This window comes from Aotus nancymaae, unplaced genomic scaffold (genome assembly GCF_030222135.1).
Source record: "Aotus nancymaae isolate 86718 unplaced genomic scaffold, 86718_ANA_hifiasm-v0.15.2.pri h1tg000009l, whole genome shotgun sequence".
Classification (NCBI taxonomy): Eukaryota; Metazoa; Chordata; class Mammalia; order Primates; family Aotidae; genus Aotus; species Aotus nancymaae.
The window spans coordinates 23,771,404-23,793,096 of NW_026988420.1; the positions used below are offsets into that span (position 1 = coordinate 23,771,404).

The 21,693-nt window shown below is 34.4% G+C and overlaps 1 protein-coding gene across 1 annotated transcript in view; it reads right to left on the reverse strand.

Moving 5' to 3' along the window:
* The window catches only part of LOC105727117 (protein diaphanous homolog 3), a 345,513-nt gene that overhangs the window by 253,096 nt on the left and 70,724 nt on the right, over positions 1–21,693 (reverse strand). The window contains exon 13 of the mRNA XM_064373482.1: positions 6,730–6,825. Within this exon, the coding sequence (XP_064229552.1) occupies positions 6,730–6,825 (96 nt within the window). The remainder of the gene's footprint in view (positions 1–6,729; positions 6,826–21,693) is intronic.

The following is a 21,693-nucleotide window of genomic DNA, read 5'->3' on the forward strand; positions in this document are numbered from 1 at the left end:
ATATCCATGATGAACATAGATGCAAAAATCTTCAATAAAATACTGTCAAACCGATTGCAACAGCACATCAAAAAGCTTATCCATCATGATCAAGTAGGCTTCCTCCTGGGGATGCAAGTCTGGTTCAACATATGCAAGTCTATAAACATAATTCACCACATAAACAGAACCAAAGACAAAAACCACATGATTATCTCAATAGATGCAGAAAAGACATTCAATAAAATTCAACAGCCTTTATGCTAAAAACTCTCAATAAACTAGGCATTGACAGAATCTATCTCAAAATAATAAAAGCTATTTACTACAAACCAACAGCCAATATCATACTGAATGGGCAAAAATTGGAAGCAATTCCTTTGAAATATGGCACTAGACAAGGATGCCCTCTCTCACCACTCCCATTCAATATAGTATTGGAAGTTCTAGTCAGAGCAATCAGGCAAGAAAAAGAAATAAAGAGTATTCAAATAGGAAAGGAGGAAGTCAAATAGTATTTATTTGCAGATGACATGATTGTATATCTAGAAGACCCCATGTCTCAGCCCAAAATCTCCTGAAACTGGTTGGTAAGCAACTTCAGCAAAGTCTCAGGATACAAAATCAACATGCAGAAATCACAAGCATTCCTATACACCAATAACAAACTACAAGAGAACCAAATCAAGAGCAAACTCCAATTCACAATTGCTACAAAGAGAATAAAATACCTAAGAATACAACTAACAAAGGATGTAAAGAACCTCTTTAAGGAGAACTATGAACCACTGCTCAAAGAAATAAGAGTGGACACAAACAGATGGAAAAACATTTGATGCTCATGGTTAGGAAGAATCAATATTATGAAAATGGACATACTGCCTAAAGTAATTTACAGATTGAATGCTATCCCCATCAAGCTACCGATGGCCTTTTTCACAGAACTGGAAAAAAACACCTTAAACTTCATATGGAACCAAAAGAGAGCCCGCATAGCCAAGACAATCCTAAGCAAAAAGAACAAAGCTGGAGGCATCACACTACCTGACTTCATACTATACTACAAGGCTATAGTAATCAAAACAGCATGGTACTGGTACCAAAAAAGAGATACAGACCAATGGAACAGAACAGAAGCCTCAGAGGCAACGCCACATATCTACAACCATCCGATCTTTGAAAAACCTGACAAAAACAAGCAATGGGGAAAGGATTCCCAATTTAATAAATGGTGTTGGGATAACTGGCTAGCCATTTGCAGAAAGCAGAAACTGGGCCCCTTCCTGACAACTTACACTAAAATTAACTCCAGATAGATTAAAGACTTAAACATAAGACCTAACACCATAAACACCCTAGAAGAAAATCAAGGCAAAATCATTCAGGACATAGGCATAGGCAAGGACTTCATGACCAAAACACCAAAAGTATTGGCAACAAAAGCCAAAACAGACAAATGGGATCTAATTAAACTCCAGAGCTTCTGTACAGCAAAAGAAACAATCATTAGAGTGAGCCAGCAACCAAGAGAATGGGTAAAAAATTTTGCAATCTACCCATCTGACAAAGGTCTGATATCCCGAATCTACAAAAAACTAAAACAGATTTACAAGAAAACAAACAAACAAACAAACCCATTCAAAAGTGGGTAAAGGACATGGACAGACACTTTTCAAAACAAGACATATACGAGGCCAATAAATATATGAAAAAATGCTCATCATCACTGGTCATTAGAGAAACGAAAATCAAAACCACACTGAGATACTATCTCACACCAGTTAGAATGGCAATCATTAAAAAATCTGGAGACAACAGATGCTAGAGAGGATGTGCAGAAACAGGAACACTTTTACAGTGTTGATGGGAGTGTAAATTAATTCAACCATTGTGGAAGACAGTGTGGTGATTCCTCAAGCACCTAGAAATATAAATTCCATTTTACCCAGCAATCCCACTACTGGGTATATATCCAAAGGATTATAAATCGTTCTATTATAAACATATGAAAAAATGCTCATCATCACTGGTCATTAGAGACAAGCAAATCCAAACCACATTGACATACCATCATTAAAATATCTTGGTGATAATTTCCACTCCCACCAACAGTGTAAAAGTGTTTCTATTTCTCCACATCCTCTCCAGCAGATAACAGATGCTGGAGAGGATGTGGAGAAACAGAAACACTTCTACACTGTTGGTGGGAGTGTAAATTAGTTCAACCATTGTGAAAGACAGTGCGGCAATTCCTCAAGGACCTAGAAATAGAAATTCCATTTGACCCAGCAATCCCATTACTGGGTATATATCCAAAGGATTATAAATCGCTTGACTATAAAGACACATGCACACATATATTCACTGCAGCACTGTTTACAATAGCAAAGACCTGGAACCAACCCAAATGCCCATCAATGATAGACTCGACAAGGAAAATGTGGCACATATATACCATGGAATACTATGCAGCCATAAAAAACAATGAGTTTGTGTCCTTTGTAGGGACATGGATGAATCTGGAAACCATCATTCTCAGCCAACTGACACCAGAACAGAAAATCAAACACCACATGTTCTCACTCATACGAGGGTGTTGAACAATGAGAACACATGGACACAGGGGTATCACAAACTGGGGTCTGTTGGGGAGGACTAGGGGAGAGACAGTGTCTCACTTATTTGTAGGATCTAAAAATCAGAACAATTTAACCCATAGAGAAAGAGAAGAAGAATGTTTATTACCACAGGCTGGGAATGAAAAAGAGACTAAGAAACTATTAGATGTAAGAACCAAAACTAAGAAACTACTAGAAGAAAATAGGCAGAAAGCTCCAGGACATTGGTCACTGTAATAAATTTTTAAATATCACCTTGAAAGCACAGGCAACAAAACCAAAAATAGACAAATAGTATCACATCAAGTTTAAAAAGCTTCTGCACAAAAGATGCAATTCACAGAGTGAAGAGAAAAACTACAGAATAGGAGGAAATATTTGCAAATAACCTGGTAAGAGATTAATATTCAAAATATATAAAGAACTCAAATAATTTTTCAACAAGAAAACAAATAACCAAAATAAAAATTGGGCGAAAGACCTAAACACATTTCTCAAAAGAAGACATATAAATGGTCAGCAGGTGTATTTAAAACAGGTTCAATGTCTCTAATTTTCAAGGATAGTCGAAGCAAAACCACAATGAGATAACACCTAACCCCCTGTTAGAATGGCTATTATCAAAAAAACAAAAATGGATAGAGAAAATGTGGGATATACTACACAACAGAGTACTATTCAGCCATAAAAAAGAATGAGATACCCTCATTTGCAACAACACAGATGGAACTGAAGATCATTATGTTAAGTGAAATAAGCCAAGCACAGAGAGACAAATGTCATATGTTCTCACTTATTTGCAGGATCTAAAACTCAAAACATTTTCCTTAAGGAGATAAGGAGTAGAAGTACAGTTACCACAGGCTGGGAAGGGTTTGTAGAGTAGTGGGGGTGGTGGGATGTAGGTGAGGATGGTTAATGGGTACAAAACAAAATAGAAAGAATGAGACCTACTAATTGATAGCACAACACAGTGATTATAGTCAATAATATATTAACTGTACATTTAGAATGTAATTGGATCATTTGTAACACCAAGGGTAAATGCTTGAGGAGATAGATATCCCATTCCTCATGATGTTATTTGTTCACTACTTTGAGATAGTATCCTGTAATTAAAGTAGTACCTACTATTAAGCACATATACAAAGATCATACAAGGGTTTAAAAAATAGTTTATGAATAGATTATCTTTTAGAAAGCATTTGTTCTAACAACTAAGGACAAAAAAAAAAATACACAAAAGTTGAAAATGACCTGATGCCTAAGAGACAACTCTGAAGACAAACATAAATTTTTAAAATACTTAAAAAGTTACTGAAAAGGAGAGATATTCAGTTAAAGTGTCCAAAAGATCCATCAGAAGGGATCTTTTTATTAACATACATCTTTATCTTTCAAAAGATGACTATACAGATCCAGCAGTAAGCTTAGGATTCAGTTTGAAAGTGTAAAGTATACAGATTTTGGAACCAGTCATGCTTGTTTTCTGATAGGAAATTTATAAATATTTAAAGCTTGATGATAATTTGTACATTTGAGTTTCCTTCTTTTATAGTTCTTATACCCAATGAAAACAAATCTGGTAAAACAAATGAATCTTATAAAACTCCTGAGCCTTCTCTTGATCCTAGAATTCCTGGAATTCTATCCTTCCTGTTGGGCCCAGAATCTCTGCCAAAACCTTTATGAACTCAAAAATATGGGAAACCAAAAACATCTTTAAATAAAGAAGTAAATAAGTGAATGACTTTTAGATTCTTTCTTCAGAATTCTAATCTAATACACATCCATAATATTTCTCTTCAATGAACTTTAGAAATGAATCTCTCTATTTTGTTATCAATATTCTAGTACTGTTTTATTTCAATTTATCTCATTCCAAAACAGTTCTCACTAAGACTCTTCTCAGAATTGAGACTCTTAATACTCTAAATTTCATGAGAAAAAACAGTAGTGAATCAAACTATAATTACAATAAAGATTATAGGCTGCTAAAGGTTCTTAAAGCTTAAATCATAATGCCTGTTACAATCAGAGAGGGCAAGAATAATCTTAAAATAGATTACATCATAATATGACATGGTATAAATTCTGTATCTTTTCATCTTATACTTTAAAACATGTTTCTCAATTAAATGAATAGGATATGTATGCTCTAGCTAAATCAAAAAAGGCAAACAGAATCCTTCTCCATAATAACATTATTTTGTTATCTATAAAAAGAAACAGATATGCATTAAACCTATTGGCTATTTTCAAAATGAGCAACCTTATTGAAATCACTTAACTGCTACAACCACCAGCTGGCTTCCCTATCTATACTGTCAACGCTAATACCCACATGGTGGAGTTGTAATGAAGATTAAAGGACCAAATACAGAACTAGCAAACAAAAGTAATCAGTATATATTAGCTGTTTTAATTAAATTTGAAATCCCATGTAGAACATGTTCAGCAATATATAAATGAAAAAACTTGTTCAAAAAGTTATTCAACTTTGAGGTGGACATTTAGGCTAACTTATCACAGTTGATCCATCCAGAAATAATTCTATTAACCATGATATTTCTTCAGGAATTATTCTAAACAAGAATGTTTAGAATCAACACTAGTAACTTGCAATGCAGGTCATGAACATTTTTCAAAATAAAATCATCTCTTTTAGATCACAGATACAGAACTTTTTGACATTATCTGACACGGTAGCTCAAAACACAGTGCTTTGAACTGAGACAAAGTTTTTTTTGGAGGCGAATTCCCTAAAATATGTGTATCATGTAAAAAACGAAAAACACAAAATCTCTGTGGTCTAGGCACAAACACACAAATTATTTCTCATGAAGACCACATGTTCATCACATGAGAAATGCAGAGCTCCATTAATTAGGATCCCTGTATCAGGATGATGGACACTACTCTGAATGCTATTCTGAGTGCCAGGGGGAGCTTCTTTAACTATCAATAAAATGCTTCCATCCAAAAAGTAACATTATCTCCAGTCCCATCTTCATTGGTCCAAGCATGTCACATGGTGACACTAACTTGACAAGGGCAGAGATGTGCAATCAGTAGTGCCCAGAAACAGAGAATTAACTACTGGCCAATACATCAATGCCGCCATACTATCCATGGGGATCTTGGCAGGCCTGCATCGTAGAGAAGGGATGGGTTAAGGTCAAAGTGATTATGAAGGAGAGGAGGTTCTGAAATTTTCATAAAAGGAATGCCAACTCTACCATTTAGATATATTGCCTCTAACATAACTCCGTCTTTAATCAGTAGCACGGCTCTTTATCCTCGTGCTGAAGAACTGTTCTATTCCAACACTTGCTAAAAGCTCAGTTGAGGTATCCAATAATTGAGGAACAAACTAAAAACCATGTTAACTCTTCATCACTCTAGATTCTCTAGATTATTTGTATCCCTCTTGCACCATCAGAAAGTGATGTATACAGGCCATAGTATATCATCTCTAAGCATAACTACCTTTGATGTATTTAAAGGAGTTAGAAATGAGTTAGGAGCAAAACTATTTGCCTTCTTAACTCACAGTAATTCGGTCAAGAAAATAATTCAATACTGAGTATTTAGCTCCTATAACAGTAACAAAATCTAAAATATTTCTACTCAGAAGTTGTGAGGAAACTTTTGAGGAAAGGTTTTCAACTGCTCAGATGGGATAATTGAATTCACTTTACCCACCAGCCTTATTTCCATTAATATTCCAACCTCCTTCATGTGTGATCAAGTATCACAAGTATTAGAGATTCAGAGTTATAAAAGAAGTAATACACTACCAAATTTTTTTTCAAAATATGATGTCATTACCTAAATTCCTTGTCTTTATTTTTATACTTTAAAAAAGGGACTTTAAAGAGTAGTACTTTTTCAGTTATGAAACAAAGAATTTCATTTTAAAACCTTTTCTTATTTGTATTTCCTAATACGTACTTATCTTTTGAAGCATTTAATCCCATAATTTACCTAAAGGATAGTTGTCTGTGAATTTATCATGCAAATAATAACAAAATGAAAATACTAAATATTGAGTAATCAGTCTTAAAGAAAATAAAATCATTTAAAGAAATATTTCCATTGTCTTTCAATGATATTGGAATATAATACTTACAAAGGTTCTGGGCAATTTTAGAATCTAGAAACTTAAGTTCTTTAATTTTTTTCTTAATCAATTTCTTCTCTTCAATATTTTCCTCTTCTCTTCTCTCTGTAAAACCAAGAGTAGATCCATGTTATGGAGAGTAATTCATTCAAATACAAAAGTGTAGTAAGTGAACTTTTTAATAATCAAATAAGCTAAAAGGGATGGAACTCTTCTAAATAAAAGTTATAAAAACAAATAAAACAATAGATATCCCAAGACCTAAACTGGTGAAGATAGAATCTGGTAGTTTTATGCCAGAGAAACTATGGAAAGTAAATATTTGAAGATATAAAAGGAAAAACAGAAATAAAACTTTCATATACTATGGAAACCAATACCATTGGGCATAAGAATAACTACAAATAGCTCATTTGAATAGCATACAGGACAGAGTTATAAAAATTAATATATCCACACTCAAGTTGCAAGTATATTAATTGGATTATATTTTTAATTGGATTATGAAATTAGCTCTAAGAATGCTAACTAAAACAGTCATTTTATGTCTAATATACAATATGCTTAATTTAAAACAGCTTATAGAAAATTAAAAGAATAAATGTTATTGATTTGTGAATGTTGAACCAGCAATGCATCCTTGAAATAAATACCATTTGATCATAGTGTATTATCTTCTTGATGTACTGGTGAATTTGGTTTGCTACTATTTTGTTGAGGATTTCTGCATCTAAGTTCATCAGGAATATTGGTCTAAAGTTTTCTTTTTATGTTGGGTCCTTGTCTTGTCTTGGTATCAGTGTAAGCTGGCCTTGTAGCATGAGTTAGGAAGAATTCTCTCCTCTTCATATTTTTGGAATCGTTTGAAAGGAATTGGTGTTAGTTCTTCCTTAAAACCTTGGTATAATTCCACAGTGCAGTCATCCAGTCCTTGGCCCTTCTTTGTTGGAAGGCTGTTTACTACTGATTCAACTTCTTTACTCACTATTGGTCTGTTCAGGTTTTTTATTATTTCTGATTCAATCTTGGTAGCTAAGTGTCCAGAAATTTATTCATTTCTTCTAGGTTTTACAATGTGTTGGCAAACATTTGTTCATAATTAGCCTCTAACAATCTTTTTATTTCTGTGGTGTCAGTTGTAATGTCTCCTTTTTTGATTCTTGATTTTACTTGGCTTTTTCTCTTTTTCTTCTAATGGTTTATCAATTGAATCTTTTCTTTTTTTAACAACTTCTCATTTCTTTAATCTCAAATTGTTTGTTTTGAGACAGGGTTTCACTCTGTTACCCAGTCTGGAGTGAAACCTTGACTTCTCAGGCTCAAGTGATCCTCCCACCTCAGCCTCCCATGTAGCTGGAACTACAGATGTGTGCCACCACACCCAGCTAATTTCTCTTTATTTTTTATAGAGACAGAGTCCCACTATGCTGCCCAGGCTGGTCTGAACTTCTGGCCACAAATGATCCTCCTACCTCAGCCTCCCAAAGTGCTGAGATTTCAGGTGTGAGCCACCTCACCCAGCAATGTGTCTTCTGTTTTTGTCTCTATTTCATTTCGTCCTGCTCTGATTTTTATTATTTCTTTCCTTCTACTAACTTTGGGTTTGGTTTGTTCTTTTCCTGGTTCCTTGAAATACATTGCTAAGTTCTTGATCTGAAATCTATTTTTTTAATGTAGGCATTTTTTGCTATAAACTTCCCTCCTAGTTGTGTCTGTGCTATATTCCAAAGGTTTTGATGTATTTTATTTCTATTTAACTCAATTCAGAATATTTTTTATTTTCTTCTTAATTTCTTCATGGCCTATTGGACATTAGAGAAGCATGTTGTTTAATTTTCATATTATTTTTACAGTTCCCCAAGTTCCCATTGTTGCTTATTTCTAGTGTTACTCCATTGTGGGCTACAAAGATACTTAATATGATGTTGATTTTTAAAATTTGTGGAGACTTGTCTTCTGGCCTAACATACAGTCTATTCTGGAGAGTGTTCCATACGCTGAAGAGAAGATGTGTGTTCTGCACCTACTGGATGCTATATTCTATAAATGTCTGTTAGATCCATTTGGTCTATAGTGCAGTTTCAGGTTGACGTTTCGTTGACAATTTTCTCCCTAGATAGTCTGACAAATGCAGAAAGTTAAATTCTCCAACTACAACTATATTGGAGTGTCTCCTTCTTTGGAGACATAATAATATCTGCTTTAAACATCTGGGTGTTCTGGTGCTGGGCATGCATACATTTAAAACTGTTATATTCTCATGCTGAATTGGTCTCTTTATCATTATATAATGAACTTGTCTCTTGTCATGTTTTTTGACAAAGTCTATTTTGACGAATATAAGTACAGCTATTCCTGCACACTTCTGCTTTTCATTTTTATACATTTTTTGATCCCGTCACTTTGCATCTTTACAGATGAAGTGAGTTATTGTAGGAAGCATATATTTGCATCCCTTTTTTTCAATCCATTCAGCCAGTCTATAACTTTTAATTAGAGAATTTACACTACTTATAACCAAGGTTATTACTAATGGGTGAGGACTTGCTCCTGTCATTTTGTTGATTGTTCTCTGATTGTTTTGTGTATCCTTTGTTCCTCTCTTCCTCTCTGTTTATCTTTGCAGTTTGGCAATATTTGAATCCTTTCTCATTTGTATATCTGCTCTATAGGGAGTTTTATACTATTATGTGTTTTAACAGTGGTAGATACAGCTTTCTTTTGCTTCCAGATACAGGACTCCCTTAAGCAGGGAGTCTAGTGGTGATGAATTCCCTCAGAGTTTGCTTGGCTGGGAAAGACTATTTCTCCCTCATCTCTGAAGGAAAGCTATACTGAGTATAGTATTCTTACCTGACAGTGATTTTCTTTCAGTGTTTTGTATGTGTCATCCAATTATCTCCTAGCCTGTCAGTTTTCTACTGAAAAACTGCTATTAGTCTAATGGGGATGCCCTTATTATGTGACTTGACACTTTTGTCCTGCTATTTTTATAATTTGCTCTTTGTCTTTGTTCAAAAGTCTGAAAATAATATGTCTCACAGAAGACTTTTGAGTTGAATATATTTGGGAATCTTTGAGCCTCATGTATCTGGGTGTATAATCCTTTCCCAACACTTAGAAAGTTTTCAGCTATTATTTCATTAAATAGGTTATCTATGCCTTTTCCCATCTCTTCTCCTGCCAGTAATCCCTAAATACAAATATATATTTGCTTAATTGTGTCCCACATGTCCCACAGGCTTTCTTAATTCTTTTTTTCTATTTTTCTTTTTTTTTTTTTTATGGCTTGTCTCAGTTATTCCAAAAGACCTATTTTCAAACTCAGAAATTCTTTCTTTTCCTTTTCTGGTCTACTGTTGAAGATCTTGATTGTATCTTTTATTTCCTTTATTGAATTCTTCAATTCAAGGATTTGTTTATTTTTTTATATCTATCTCTTTGTTGAATTTCCATTCTAATCAATTGTTTTCCTGATTTCTTTATATTTCTTTAACTTATGTTCTCTTGTGTTTCACTGAGTTTCCTTAAGATCATTATTTTGAATTCCCTTTCAGGCCTTTTATAAATTTCTTTTTATTTAGGGTGTGCTACAAGAGAATTACGGTATTCCTTTGAGTTATCATGTTTCCTTTCTTTTTCATGTTTTTTGTATCCCTATAGTGATATCTGTTTACCTCCTGTAATAATCACTTCTAATTTTATAGAGTAACTTTAATAAGCTAAGACTTTTTCCTGTAGGTGTATTTACAGAAGTGGCTAAGTAGGGTCTTTGCGGTTTTGGGTGGGAGCAGCCACGTAGACTCCAAATGATTTCTTCAGTATAGTCATTAGCAGTGTCTGATAATTCCTCAGTGGCTTAGGCTGCAGTTGCTTGTGGGGGCTTTGGTATGACTTTCCTAGTGATAAAGATGAAGAGCCAGACCCAATATGGGTCTGTCCTTGAGCCCAGGTGGCATGTATACAGATACCAGCAGGCCCTAGTCACATCAGTCCTTGGGGCCCTGGACAACAAACATAGGTTCTAGGCAGACGAGTCCTTGGGCCCATGTGGGTTGTACTTGGGCACTGGCAGTAGCAGTCAGGTGGAACATGTGATTGTAGGGCAGTCCCACCACTGGGGGTGGCGCGGTCGCTATTGAACAAAATTGGGAACTTGCTAAGAAAAAAGAGTATAGCAAGGTGCTTAGGTAGATATGTAAAAATAAATCACTAAAGCTAAAGTTTAAAATCTGAAATGCTCCAAAATCTGAAACTTTGAGCATCAAGATAACACTCAAAGGATATGTTCAAAGGAAATGTTCATTGGAGCATTTCAGATTAAAGAGTTTTAGATTAGAGATGCTCAACTGGTAAGTATTATGCAAATATTCAAAAATCTAAAATACAAAACACTTCTGGTCCAAAGTATTTCAGATAAGGGATATTCAATCTGTATATTATAATTATATATTTTGGTACATAGTTTGAGGTAAGAATCAAATTTTCTGTTTTTCAAAACATTTGATATTTCTTTATGATTTTATATAATTAATCATCTTTCTCAATTGATTTTAAGTTACACTTTGATCACATACTTAAGTGTCTAAATATGTTATTTCTATTTTTCTGGGCTACTAGTTCAGCTCCATTATTCTCTGTGCTACTGTTAACGCTGCTATCACTCTGTCTTAACTAGTATAGATCTATGATTCATTTTATTCATTGGCTGTTCAAAATATTTTTCTCCATATCTACATTTTGTTCATTTTTTTGTTTGTTCGTTTGTTTTTTTGAGATGGAGTCTTGCTCTGTCACCCAGGCTGGAGTGCAGTGGTACAATTTCCACCTCTCAGTTTCAAGTGATTCTCCTGCCTCAGCCTCCTGAGTAGCTGGGACTACAGACATGCACCACTATGCACAGCTAATTTTTTGTTTTTGTTTTTTAAGTGGAGACGGGGTTGCACCATGTTGAACAGGCTAGTCTCAAACTCTTGGCCTCAAGTGATCCACCCGCCTCAGCCTCCCAAAGTGTTGGGATTACAGGCATGAGCCACCGTGCTCAGGCCTCTTTATTTTTCCACATGAACTTAAGAGCAATCCAAGAGGTCCAAAAATAAAATCCATTTGAACTGTATTTGAATTGCAAGGCAGTTGTAAATAGATTCTGAGAGATTTGACATCTTGACAATTTCTCAACTTCCTTATCATGAACATGGCATGTGTTTACAATTATTCAACTTAGCACAGTGTTCTTCATACACAACCTGCATATTTTTTGTTAAGTGTTAGGTATCCAAAGGACATCTAATTTATACTCCTAGGTATTGTGTAGAAACTTTGCCTCATTTTGCATACATGTTTTATAATCAAGATTTTACTTATTTTGTCTTTCATTAAGATAAAAAATATTTATTAAGCAACTAAAAGACTATGTTAGGCAACAAAGATACAATGCTAGACAAGACAGAGAAATTCCTTGCCTCAAAGAATTTAAGTCCAATAGATGTGACTATAAAATAAATGACAATTAGAATACATAGATGTATCAGCGATGTTATAGTAAGAACCACACAAGAATAAAGAAGAGCATCCTAACCATACTCGTCGAAGAGAGTCTTTATCTAAGCAAAGCTTGAAAGGAAAAAGGAGTTAGCCAGGTAAGAAGCTGGGAGTATGTAGCAAAATAATAGAAGGATAGTACTTGAAAGTGTAAAGGTGCAAAAGCTCTAAAGGCACTGAAAGAGGTGAGGATGATAAGAACAGAAAATAATAAACAAAAATAAATGACACCAGAAATGAGACAGGTACCAGATCACACAAGATATTTTAAGCCAGGCTAAGACATCTGGATTTTATTCTCATAGTAATGAGAAGCCATTGAAGATTTAAGCATGTGAGACATCAAGAGAACTATATTTTAGGAAAAACTCAGGCTAAAGAACATGGATTAGAAGAATGGCAAAAATAACAATAGAAGGGCAAGACTGAAGGAAGTTACGGTAATCCAAATGAAAGTAAATGGTACTCTCACCAAGGGCAATAAGAACAGGGAAGGAGAGTATGGATGAGTTGCAAAAGCAGATTCTATAGTAGGAAACAGACTAATTATTGATTCAGCCCATATGTGTCTCTTGAACTCCAGACCAGACTTGAATAACCAACTGCGGTCTCTCAACATCTTTACTTAGATGTCTAATGAGCACCTGTACTTAACATATCCAAAAGCAAACTCCTGACATACATTCCTACCTCCATATCTGCTCTCCCAACTATTTTCTAAAGTTCAAAAAATTGGAATTTTTTTTTGCTATTTTCCAGTCAAAAACTTCAATTTTACTGCCATTCTCCCCACAATCATATCCAATCCATCAGTGAATTTGGTTGATTCTAACTCCAAAATATTCACTAAAATAATCACTCCTCACCACTTCCCTGGCTACAATTTCTCTTTTTTGGCTAGCATCTTTTTTCACCCGGACCACAACTGCTTTCTAACTAGTCTCCTTGCTTTCAGGCTTGACCATCTGTAGTTTCTCTACCACAGTGCAGCAAAAGAATCCTGTTAAAACTTACTGGCAAAGCCTTCCCTTACTGACTTATATAGAAAGCAAACTCTTCACCTGGTATTCCGTATCATCATTCTCTGCCTTTTTTCTCCTGGAAAGCACTTACTCCTTACATATCATAAATTTGATATTGTCCCTCTTCCTCCATTAGAAAATAAGACACTTAGAGGCAGAAACCTTGATTGTCACTATATTCTTAGCACCAAGAATAAAGCCTGGAACACATTAGGTGCTCAATAAATATCTTCTGGATGGACATATATATGGTCACTTATCTGTATGTATGAATCTGTAGAGTAAAGGAGAAGAGGATACTCTGGCTTAAGCAACCAGAGAGATTGATGATGGTGATGTTTATTTAGATAAATGATGGTGATGTTTATTTAATTTAGCAACAAATGAGAAACAGGTTTGGACTAGACCAGTTTAAAACATGTTCAATTACAGAAGCTCTTATATATCCACATAGTCATATACAAGAGGCAACTGGACATACAGATGTGGAGAAGAGAAAATGGGAATGATGTTATCAGTTCTAGTAACTAGTCTGTGGACTGTCGCAGGTTTTCCAGGTGCTATATGATGACACTTTCATCTCCTTATTCCCAGAATGTAAACCTTGTTTCTTGTCTTCTTGTATTAGTTAAAATTTTCAGATGAAGGCTAATAAAGTTAGTAAGATTCCCTTCTTTAACCAGACCAAAGAGCAATCCTCAGCTTCTCAGAAAATGTTTATGTTTAATTTTCTTGTCTTTATTCTTAAAGGCAGATGGTAACTTTTTTAAATAATTACTTTTCTCATCATTATCAGTAACCTTTTACATTCAGAGACATTTCATAGTCTCCTAAAGAAAAATGTCAAAGACACAAGTAACCTTAAATTTGAAATCACATTTACTGAACGCCTATTAAGTACTGCACTGAATGCTTTCTGTTTCCATTTCTTATGTAACTCTCATTATAGTCATCCTAATACCATTACTATCATTTTCATCATCATCATCCTCATTACAAAAAGAAAAAATAATGCTCAGGGAAATTTTAAACAAAACTAATAAAAGAATGATGACTATCTGACTTTGACTCCAATGTTCTTTTCACTATCAAAGAATTATGTTAGATGTCACATTAAAAAAATATATATATAAGCAACCATCACCACTTCAACCTCCAAATAAGACACTGACATAATTTAAACAATTCTGCCTCTTGAAAATAAAAATGACAAATTAGACTCTTACTGAATGTAATGTTATCAGCATACTTAGGATGAAGAGTATATACTCAGTTAGTTAATCCTCTTCTCCCATCTTTGCTGCTATTGTGTAGTCATAGCATTGTTGGGACAAAGGATCAATGGAACTTAAATAGTGAGAATATAGACAAAGGGATACAAAGAAGTGAACTAAGAGAGAAAACAACAGATTTAAAAAAAAAGAGACAGACATACTTTTTTGTTGATATGAAGCCAGATAATGAGTCTATTATCCAAAAAGATTGATTTGGAAAAATCTTTCATATTGAGAGATAACAAAAGTTTTTTTTAATGCAATCAGGGCTGCATCAGTGCAAAACCAGCAAAAATGTTTTATGCAAAGATCACTGATAAAGCAGCTTCTAAATGTTGGCAAAAATAAGGATTATTAAATATGAATGAAAATAAAGGAGGACATTTAATGAGAATGAAATTTTTATACAAACTACTATTTCCATTAGCCCTGCTGGCAATACCTCTGTAAAATAATAGTATGACTGGAGGAAGGGCAGGGTCCTCTTTCAGGGAACTCAGGCCTGGAATCCTGACAGAAGGTTCTACATCCTGCCCCGCAGCATACTAGTCACTAAACCTCATTATGGCTATGATTGCTCATCTATGATACAGACACACTGGCCCTCTATGGGTAGTTGTGAAAATGAAATGAGATGATAAATACCTTCATGTAACCCTCCCCCAGTGGTGACAAAGAAGAGTACAATCAGAGTCCATAAACACACTTTAGCATTCAAGAGTAAAGTACACTTTAGACTCAATCCCATGAATCAGTGGAGCTACTCTTCGAAAGCCAGTACAAAATACATGGACGCTGAAAGACTAGATTTTCACAAGTATAACATGAAACTCTGAATCATAAAGTCAGATTATTAGTGCCATCTATACTTGTGATCTAGCTTTGTTGCCATTAGAGGTCTGTGTTTAATCTTACTTCCTAGAGATGCTGTGTAAGGCTCCATTTTTCCAAGAGAAGATTAATACTGTTCAAAAACTGTTCTGATCACAAACACAGCATATGCCGCATTTTATAAGGGTTTTATGTCAAAATGAAGTCTAAGATGACAAAAGTTTCTATGTTGCCAAGAGCCATGAACTGAAAAAGTCTTTTTTAATTACATTTTCACTTCATTTTCTATTTTCAACATTTCAAAAATAGCCACAAAATTATATAAAGAATCTCCTTTCAAAATCTTTTCTTTCATACTAAATTTTCCATTTAAAAATCATAATTACATGGCACATGGTTATACATATTATTCCCATTCCTTTTCTGTTATATACTAATCAGATTGATTAAAAACACAGCTTTTTAGGAGTAAGACTCCATGTAAGTGTTATCACACATTATTTAACCATTGCAAAAGAAAAAACATCTCAGAATATGCAGTTTTAAATGTATTAGTAGTCAGTATAGGCATAAAAGATAATAAAATCCAGTTTTTTCCTTCTATCATTGAGTATTTAAAATCAGTAAATGTTACTAATAAGTGTTTATTCTGCTTTTGTTGGTGTTCCCTGGTTAAATGTATCTTATGACAGTATGTATCAAAAATATTAAGTATTTTAAGTTTTTTTCTGGTATGCCTTTAGCATAAATATTATTAAATTTTACATATTAATGTTTATAATAAATTCCCTTTTTAAATAGACTGCAATTAGACTAGCCTTAAGAGGATGAAAATAAGTAGGCATATTTATGAAAATAAGCAAGCATTCTTCTCTATGACACAGAGAAGACAATAAATTCAACTCAACTAAAAAAATTAAGTAAGCAAATAATTTATCTAGAAAATGAAAAATACCAGTTTCTAACAGACTCAAATGGAGTTAGGAGTGGGGAGACATCTATACATTTTTTGACATTTTTCTTTGCTTTCTAACTCATGAGATTCTAAGAGGCTGATAAAGAGTATCAAAATTTAAAAGATATAAATTTTTGAACCAGAACAGCCCTTCAGTATGGACTTTAACCACCTCATTCTATAAATCAGGAAACCTAAGCACAGAGAATATAAGCTACTTGCTGAAGGTGGCACGGAAGGCTTGGCTATGAGCAGACCTGAGACCAGGAACTGACCACCTAGAGGATGCAAAGCCTAGAGCATCCTCTGGGACAGGGAATCTGCATGAGAAAAGTAGTCTACAACTAAGTGCTTTAGAAGGATAACTCCCCACACATTGCATTTACACTTGATCTAAATCTTTCCTTGCTATACATGTTCACCAGAACAGTTAGTGGGAAACTGAATAGGCCTGAGGGAGGGAAGAGAAATGTTTAGTCTCTAGAACACAATGAGCAGGATTTAAAATTTTGGGAAATAACTATACAGTTGACTCTTGAACAACAAATGCTTGCACTGCACAGGTACACTTATATGCAGATATTTTTCAATAAATATCGTCAGCTTTCCATATTGACATATCTCCATTTGCAACCAAACACAGATTGAAACTACAGTATTCTCAAGAAGCAAAGCCTGTGGATATGGAAGGCCAATTGCAGGCTAGGCAGGACCAACCTTAGGACTTGAGTATGTGTAGATTTTAGTTATCTGTTGGGTTCCTGGAATTAATCCCCTGCAAATACATAAGGATGACTCTAGTTCCAAAGGAAAGTCAAGAATTCACCTATCACTACCTCTCAAGTAGTGGGTAACTTTGGATAGGGTTCATCTATTCAGCCATATAGTAGAATGGAATGCACCTGATAATCTTAAAGGTCAGAAATGGAGAATAGGCAAATGACAGAGGAAAAAAACCTAAATTTCTGAGTTAACAATACTGGTGGTTGTGATAGGACAATATGGTTTCAAAGATTTAGGTAACTCAAACCCAGATGATACAGAATACACAGGGGAAAAAAAAGTTAAAAAAAAACTGGAATGTTTTTGTAAGTTGGCAATAGACTCCTGGGAAAACATCAAAGTAAATGCTTTGGTATTGAAAACTACAATTGTATAAATCACTTTAGTCATATCTGATCTCTCAAACCAAGTTTTAATATTTCTAGGCACATAAACAAATGGGTATGTACCTAACTACACATAAAATAATCAGGGGAGAAACAGATAGGCTATTTTTCTATTTAAATACTAATATATGACTGCCATAACTAATCAGTATTTTACTAGCAAAAAGAAGTCTGTTTGACATTCAAGGCTAAGAATTATGTAATATACAGGAAGAGTAGCTGAAGCACTAAATAAAATTTTGTGGAACAGATTATTTCAACTGTAGCAATCATCAAAAATGTAGCAGATAAATGCATATTTCTCTTTCCGTGACATTCTGTTTTAGTAGACAATGTCACGAAACAAATAGTCTTGAAGGTCTTTTCTCTGCAATTCAAATCCTACATGGACAGGAATAAGAAACTCACTACTTAATAAATCCTTAATTATGGGTATATCTAGATTTTTTAAACCATTCTTATATGTACAAAAGAACTATTAAAGTATTAAGAAATATTCCATTAAAAAATAAAGTATATATCTCAAAACAGTAACCACTTTTACCAAGTTGACCTAAAGAATGCTTTACCTACCTCTTTATTCCTATATGAAATTAAAAACCAAAATATTTCATAAAAACTGCTTAATCTCCAAGGACCTTCCAAATAATAATAATTAGTAACTTTGCTCATCTCAAAAGTATGATCCTTACAAAAAGAACCATTTCCTTGAGGTTCCCTTGGGTATAATTGCCCCCTCAAAACCAAAGATTTAACTAGCAGAAAACAAGAGTTCAAATGAAATAAAATATTAACACCATTCAAATTCACAGATTAAACAACTTTTTAAATTCACAAGCTGTGCATTAGGGAGAAAAATAATCCTGAAAAGTTAAGCCTGTTTATCACATATATCTTAGTGTTAATTGGGTTCATTACAATTTGAGATGAGCTCTGACTGAATAGATCTAAAGACTGAGGGAAGAAAGTAGAAGATATCAGGAGAGTTAAAAACACGACTGAAAGAAAACTGAATCCTGTTCTCTTTGGCTCATCACAACTTCTCAAAAAAATCCCTAAATTTTTATGTCTTTAAAATCTCCCCACCATAAGAAATACTTCTAGTATCTGGCCCTTATGAATTCTTCTTGAATGCTGGTGTTACCCAATCATGGAATAACTCATGTATATTCATAAAAAATATTTTTCCACTATTTTTATGTGTAACACTCTCCCATATGTTATCTGATGGCATCAAAAGGTAGAAATATATCTCTGCTAAAAGAAATTACAAAGCCAAGTCTGAAAGTTAAAGCATGACATAAGAAGGCATATATAAGAGAATGGACCAGAGATGGGAAAAGTCATGAATGAGAACTCAGTGTACATTCCTAATTTACAAGAATTAAATCCAAATGATAACACAGGTATTTCTGGATCTCTAGCATGGTGTCAAATGGAAATAGTTGATAAACCAACTTACTAGTATTTGTACATACAATGCTAAGCAACTTGAGACTAGAAAAAGTAATAATACATTATATTAACCAACAGATAAAAATCAATGCCATATTAAATCATGGACAGACCATCCTGGTGTATCTCTGGGGAAAACAGAATACAATCATCAAAACAGAGTGATTATCCAAAACTTGATAGAAGAGAAGTGATCAGACACAAAGTGATCATTATTCCAAAATACCAAAAAGAACTACACTGACAGCAAAATGGTCAAGCCTAAGTAGCAGAATTTTATAATAAACTTACTTCTATATTTGATGATAGCATGCCCATAATTTTATGGATCTTGTATTGGAAGAGGAGGAAGGCGGGGGAGGGGAGGGGAGGGGACGGGAGGAAATGGTTTATTATGTGAGGCATTGGTGTGGGTGTGCCAGGGTAGGAAAGAGGAGGAGAAGTTAGAGACAATACCTAGGTATTTCATCAACTGAACTCAACTTTTATTATCCAGACTTCCTGATATGTAGTTATCCTCTCTCTCTCTGCTTTTATGTTCTTGTTTTTGATAGCTCAGTTCGGAATTCAAATCACTAGCCCAATTTCTCAGTTACTGAATCTTTATTCTTCTGTACTCTAAGAATAATGCTCCAAGTAGCATTACAGATCATTCTAGTGTCCAATTAGTCTAGCTAATTGGAGTTCCATTATTTGCCTGATCTGTGTTCTAGAATCAACTAATCTATGCTAATTTCCGTCCCTACAAGCTCCTGAATTTGGAATATTTATTAATCTAGGCTTTTAAAACTTGTACTTCTATATTATCTTACCTCTGGCTGGAGCTTGTGTTGTATACATCCTACATAGCTATTTATAACACCCGGCTTGCTGTGGCACAGGCCTGTAATCCCAACACTTTGGAAGGCTAAGGCTGGAGTATTGCTTGAGGCCAGGAGTTCAAGACCAGCCTGAGTAACAAAGCAAGCACTCATCTCTACAAAAAACTTAAAAATTAGCTGGGCATAGTAGTGCTAGCTACTAGGGAGGATTAACTGGGAGGATCACTTGTGCCCAGGAGTTTGAGGCTGCAGTGAGCTAAGATCATGCCATTGTGTTCCAGCCTGGGAAACAGAGGGAGACCTTGTTTTGAAAAAAAAAAAAAAAAAAATTAATAAAATGCCCAGCTCACATACAGACCTCTTTTCCACTGTACCATCTAACTGCAACACAAATGTTCCATATACATTTCCCTAGTAGTATAAGGAAGTGAGGTTAAAGGAAGATTAGCAGGATTCATTTTATACTGTGAATAGAAAATAATATTTTTTAAAATGATCTTTCTATGAGAGAGTAGAGAATGGGGAAATTAATGTCTAATGGGTTCAGAGAATCAACTGGAGAAGATGAAACGTTCTAAAGACGGTGGTGCTGATGGATGCACAATGTTGCTAATACCACAGAACTGTGCACTTAAACACGGTTAAAACAGGAAATTTTTGTCATGTATACTTAACTAAAACAAAATAGAAAAAATTTCTTTATGAGGCTTGATTTTAAATCACTCATTTTAATTTGACCTTTTGATTTGAAAATTTATATAGGAATGATGTAGTCAATATTTTGCTTTGTCAATTGAAGAACAAAAATCTAAGTGGCTGTAAAATTAATTAGATCAAACTGGGATCATTTAAAATGTGTATGTTCTTTCCCAAGAGCTGTTCAAAGGCAGAGCTGGCGCTTATTCACCACACACTTCAAACTCAAACATGGTTTGACTATTTATATAATGGTATAGATAATGCTGTTACAAAAAAATGATTTCTCTCCTACCTATCACTCGGATTACTCTCCAAATTGTACACAGAATTTCATTCTTGGGCAATTCAGTGTTACAAGAACATAATCACATTTCTATTTTCTTGAATACCCAGCTCTCAGATTTCTAAGCTTATAGTAGCCCGTATCAACTACTCTGTCAATAAAGATGCATAGTGATAAAGCCGGGGCAGACTTTTACATGAAAGGAAGATCTTCATCTTTTCCTATACAGAAACTGACCCTCTTCAGTTTCTTGTTCTTTGTTGCATAAAGATAGCTGACACATGGATAAGGTACAGAATTAGATTCTGGAAAGAAAATTCAAGCCATCCTTATGTTTAAAAGCCTCAAACCATTTACCCAGGACCAGAGACCAGTGAGATGTATTTGGAATATTCAGACAAAAGCCAAGTTAACAATAAAATGGCTCTTTATCTAGGTTTGTTATAGATCTTTGTATATACATATTGACTTAAATAGACTAAGGCAAAGTCACCTTTTTATTTTCTAGTAAAACAATAAATATGTATATGCATGTACAGGGAGAATGAGGTGTGTGTGTGTGTGTGTGTGTGTGTGTGTGTGTGTGTGTGTATCTCACCAAGGAATTGTGTGTGTGTGTGTGTGTGTGTGTGTGTGTGTGTGTATCTCACCAAGGAATCCCACAGGAAAAATAGAGAGCTAAGCCAAGTCAGGTTTCAGAAATCCCTGGATGGTTTATAATCCTCCAAGCCCCAGCAAAAAATCCAAAGAACACAAAACAAGCAATACTTTCATCCACTTGCCAATGTCCATATATAAAGTTAGGCTATTTATAAAAGCAAAATCTCCCAATGTTTTCAAGCCTGCCCAGCACCTCCCCCCATCCCCAAAATCTTACCTTCAGCATAACAACCAAATCTGCTATTAAAAAGAACATACTTAAC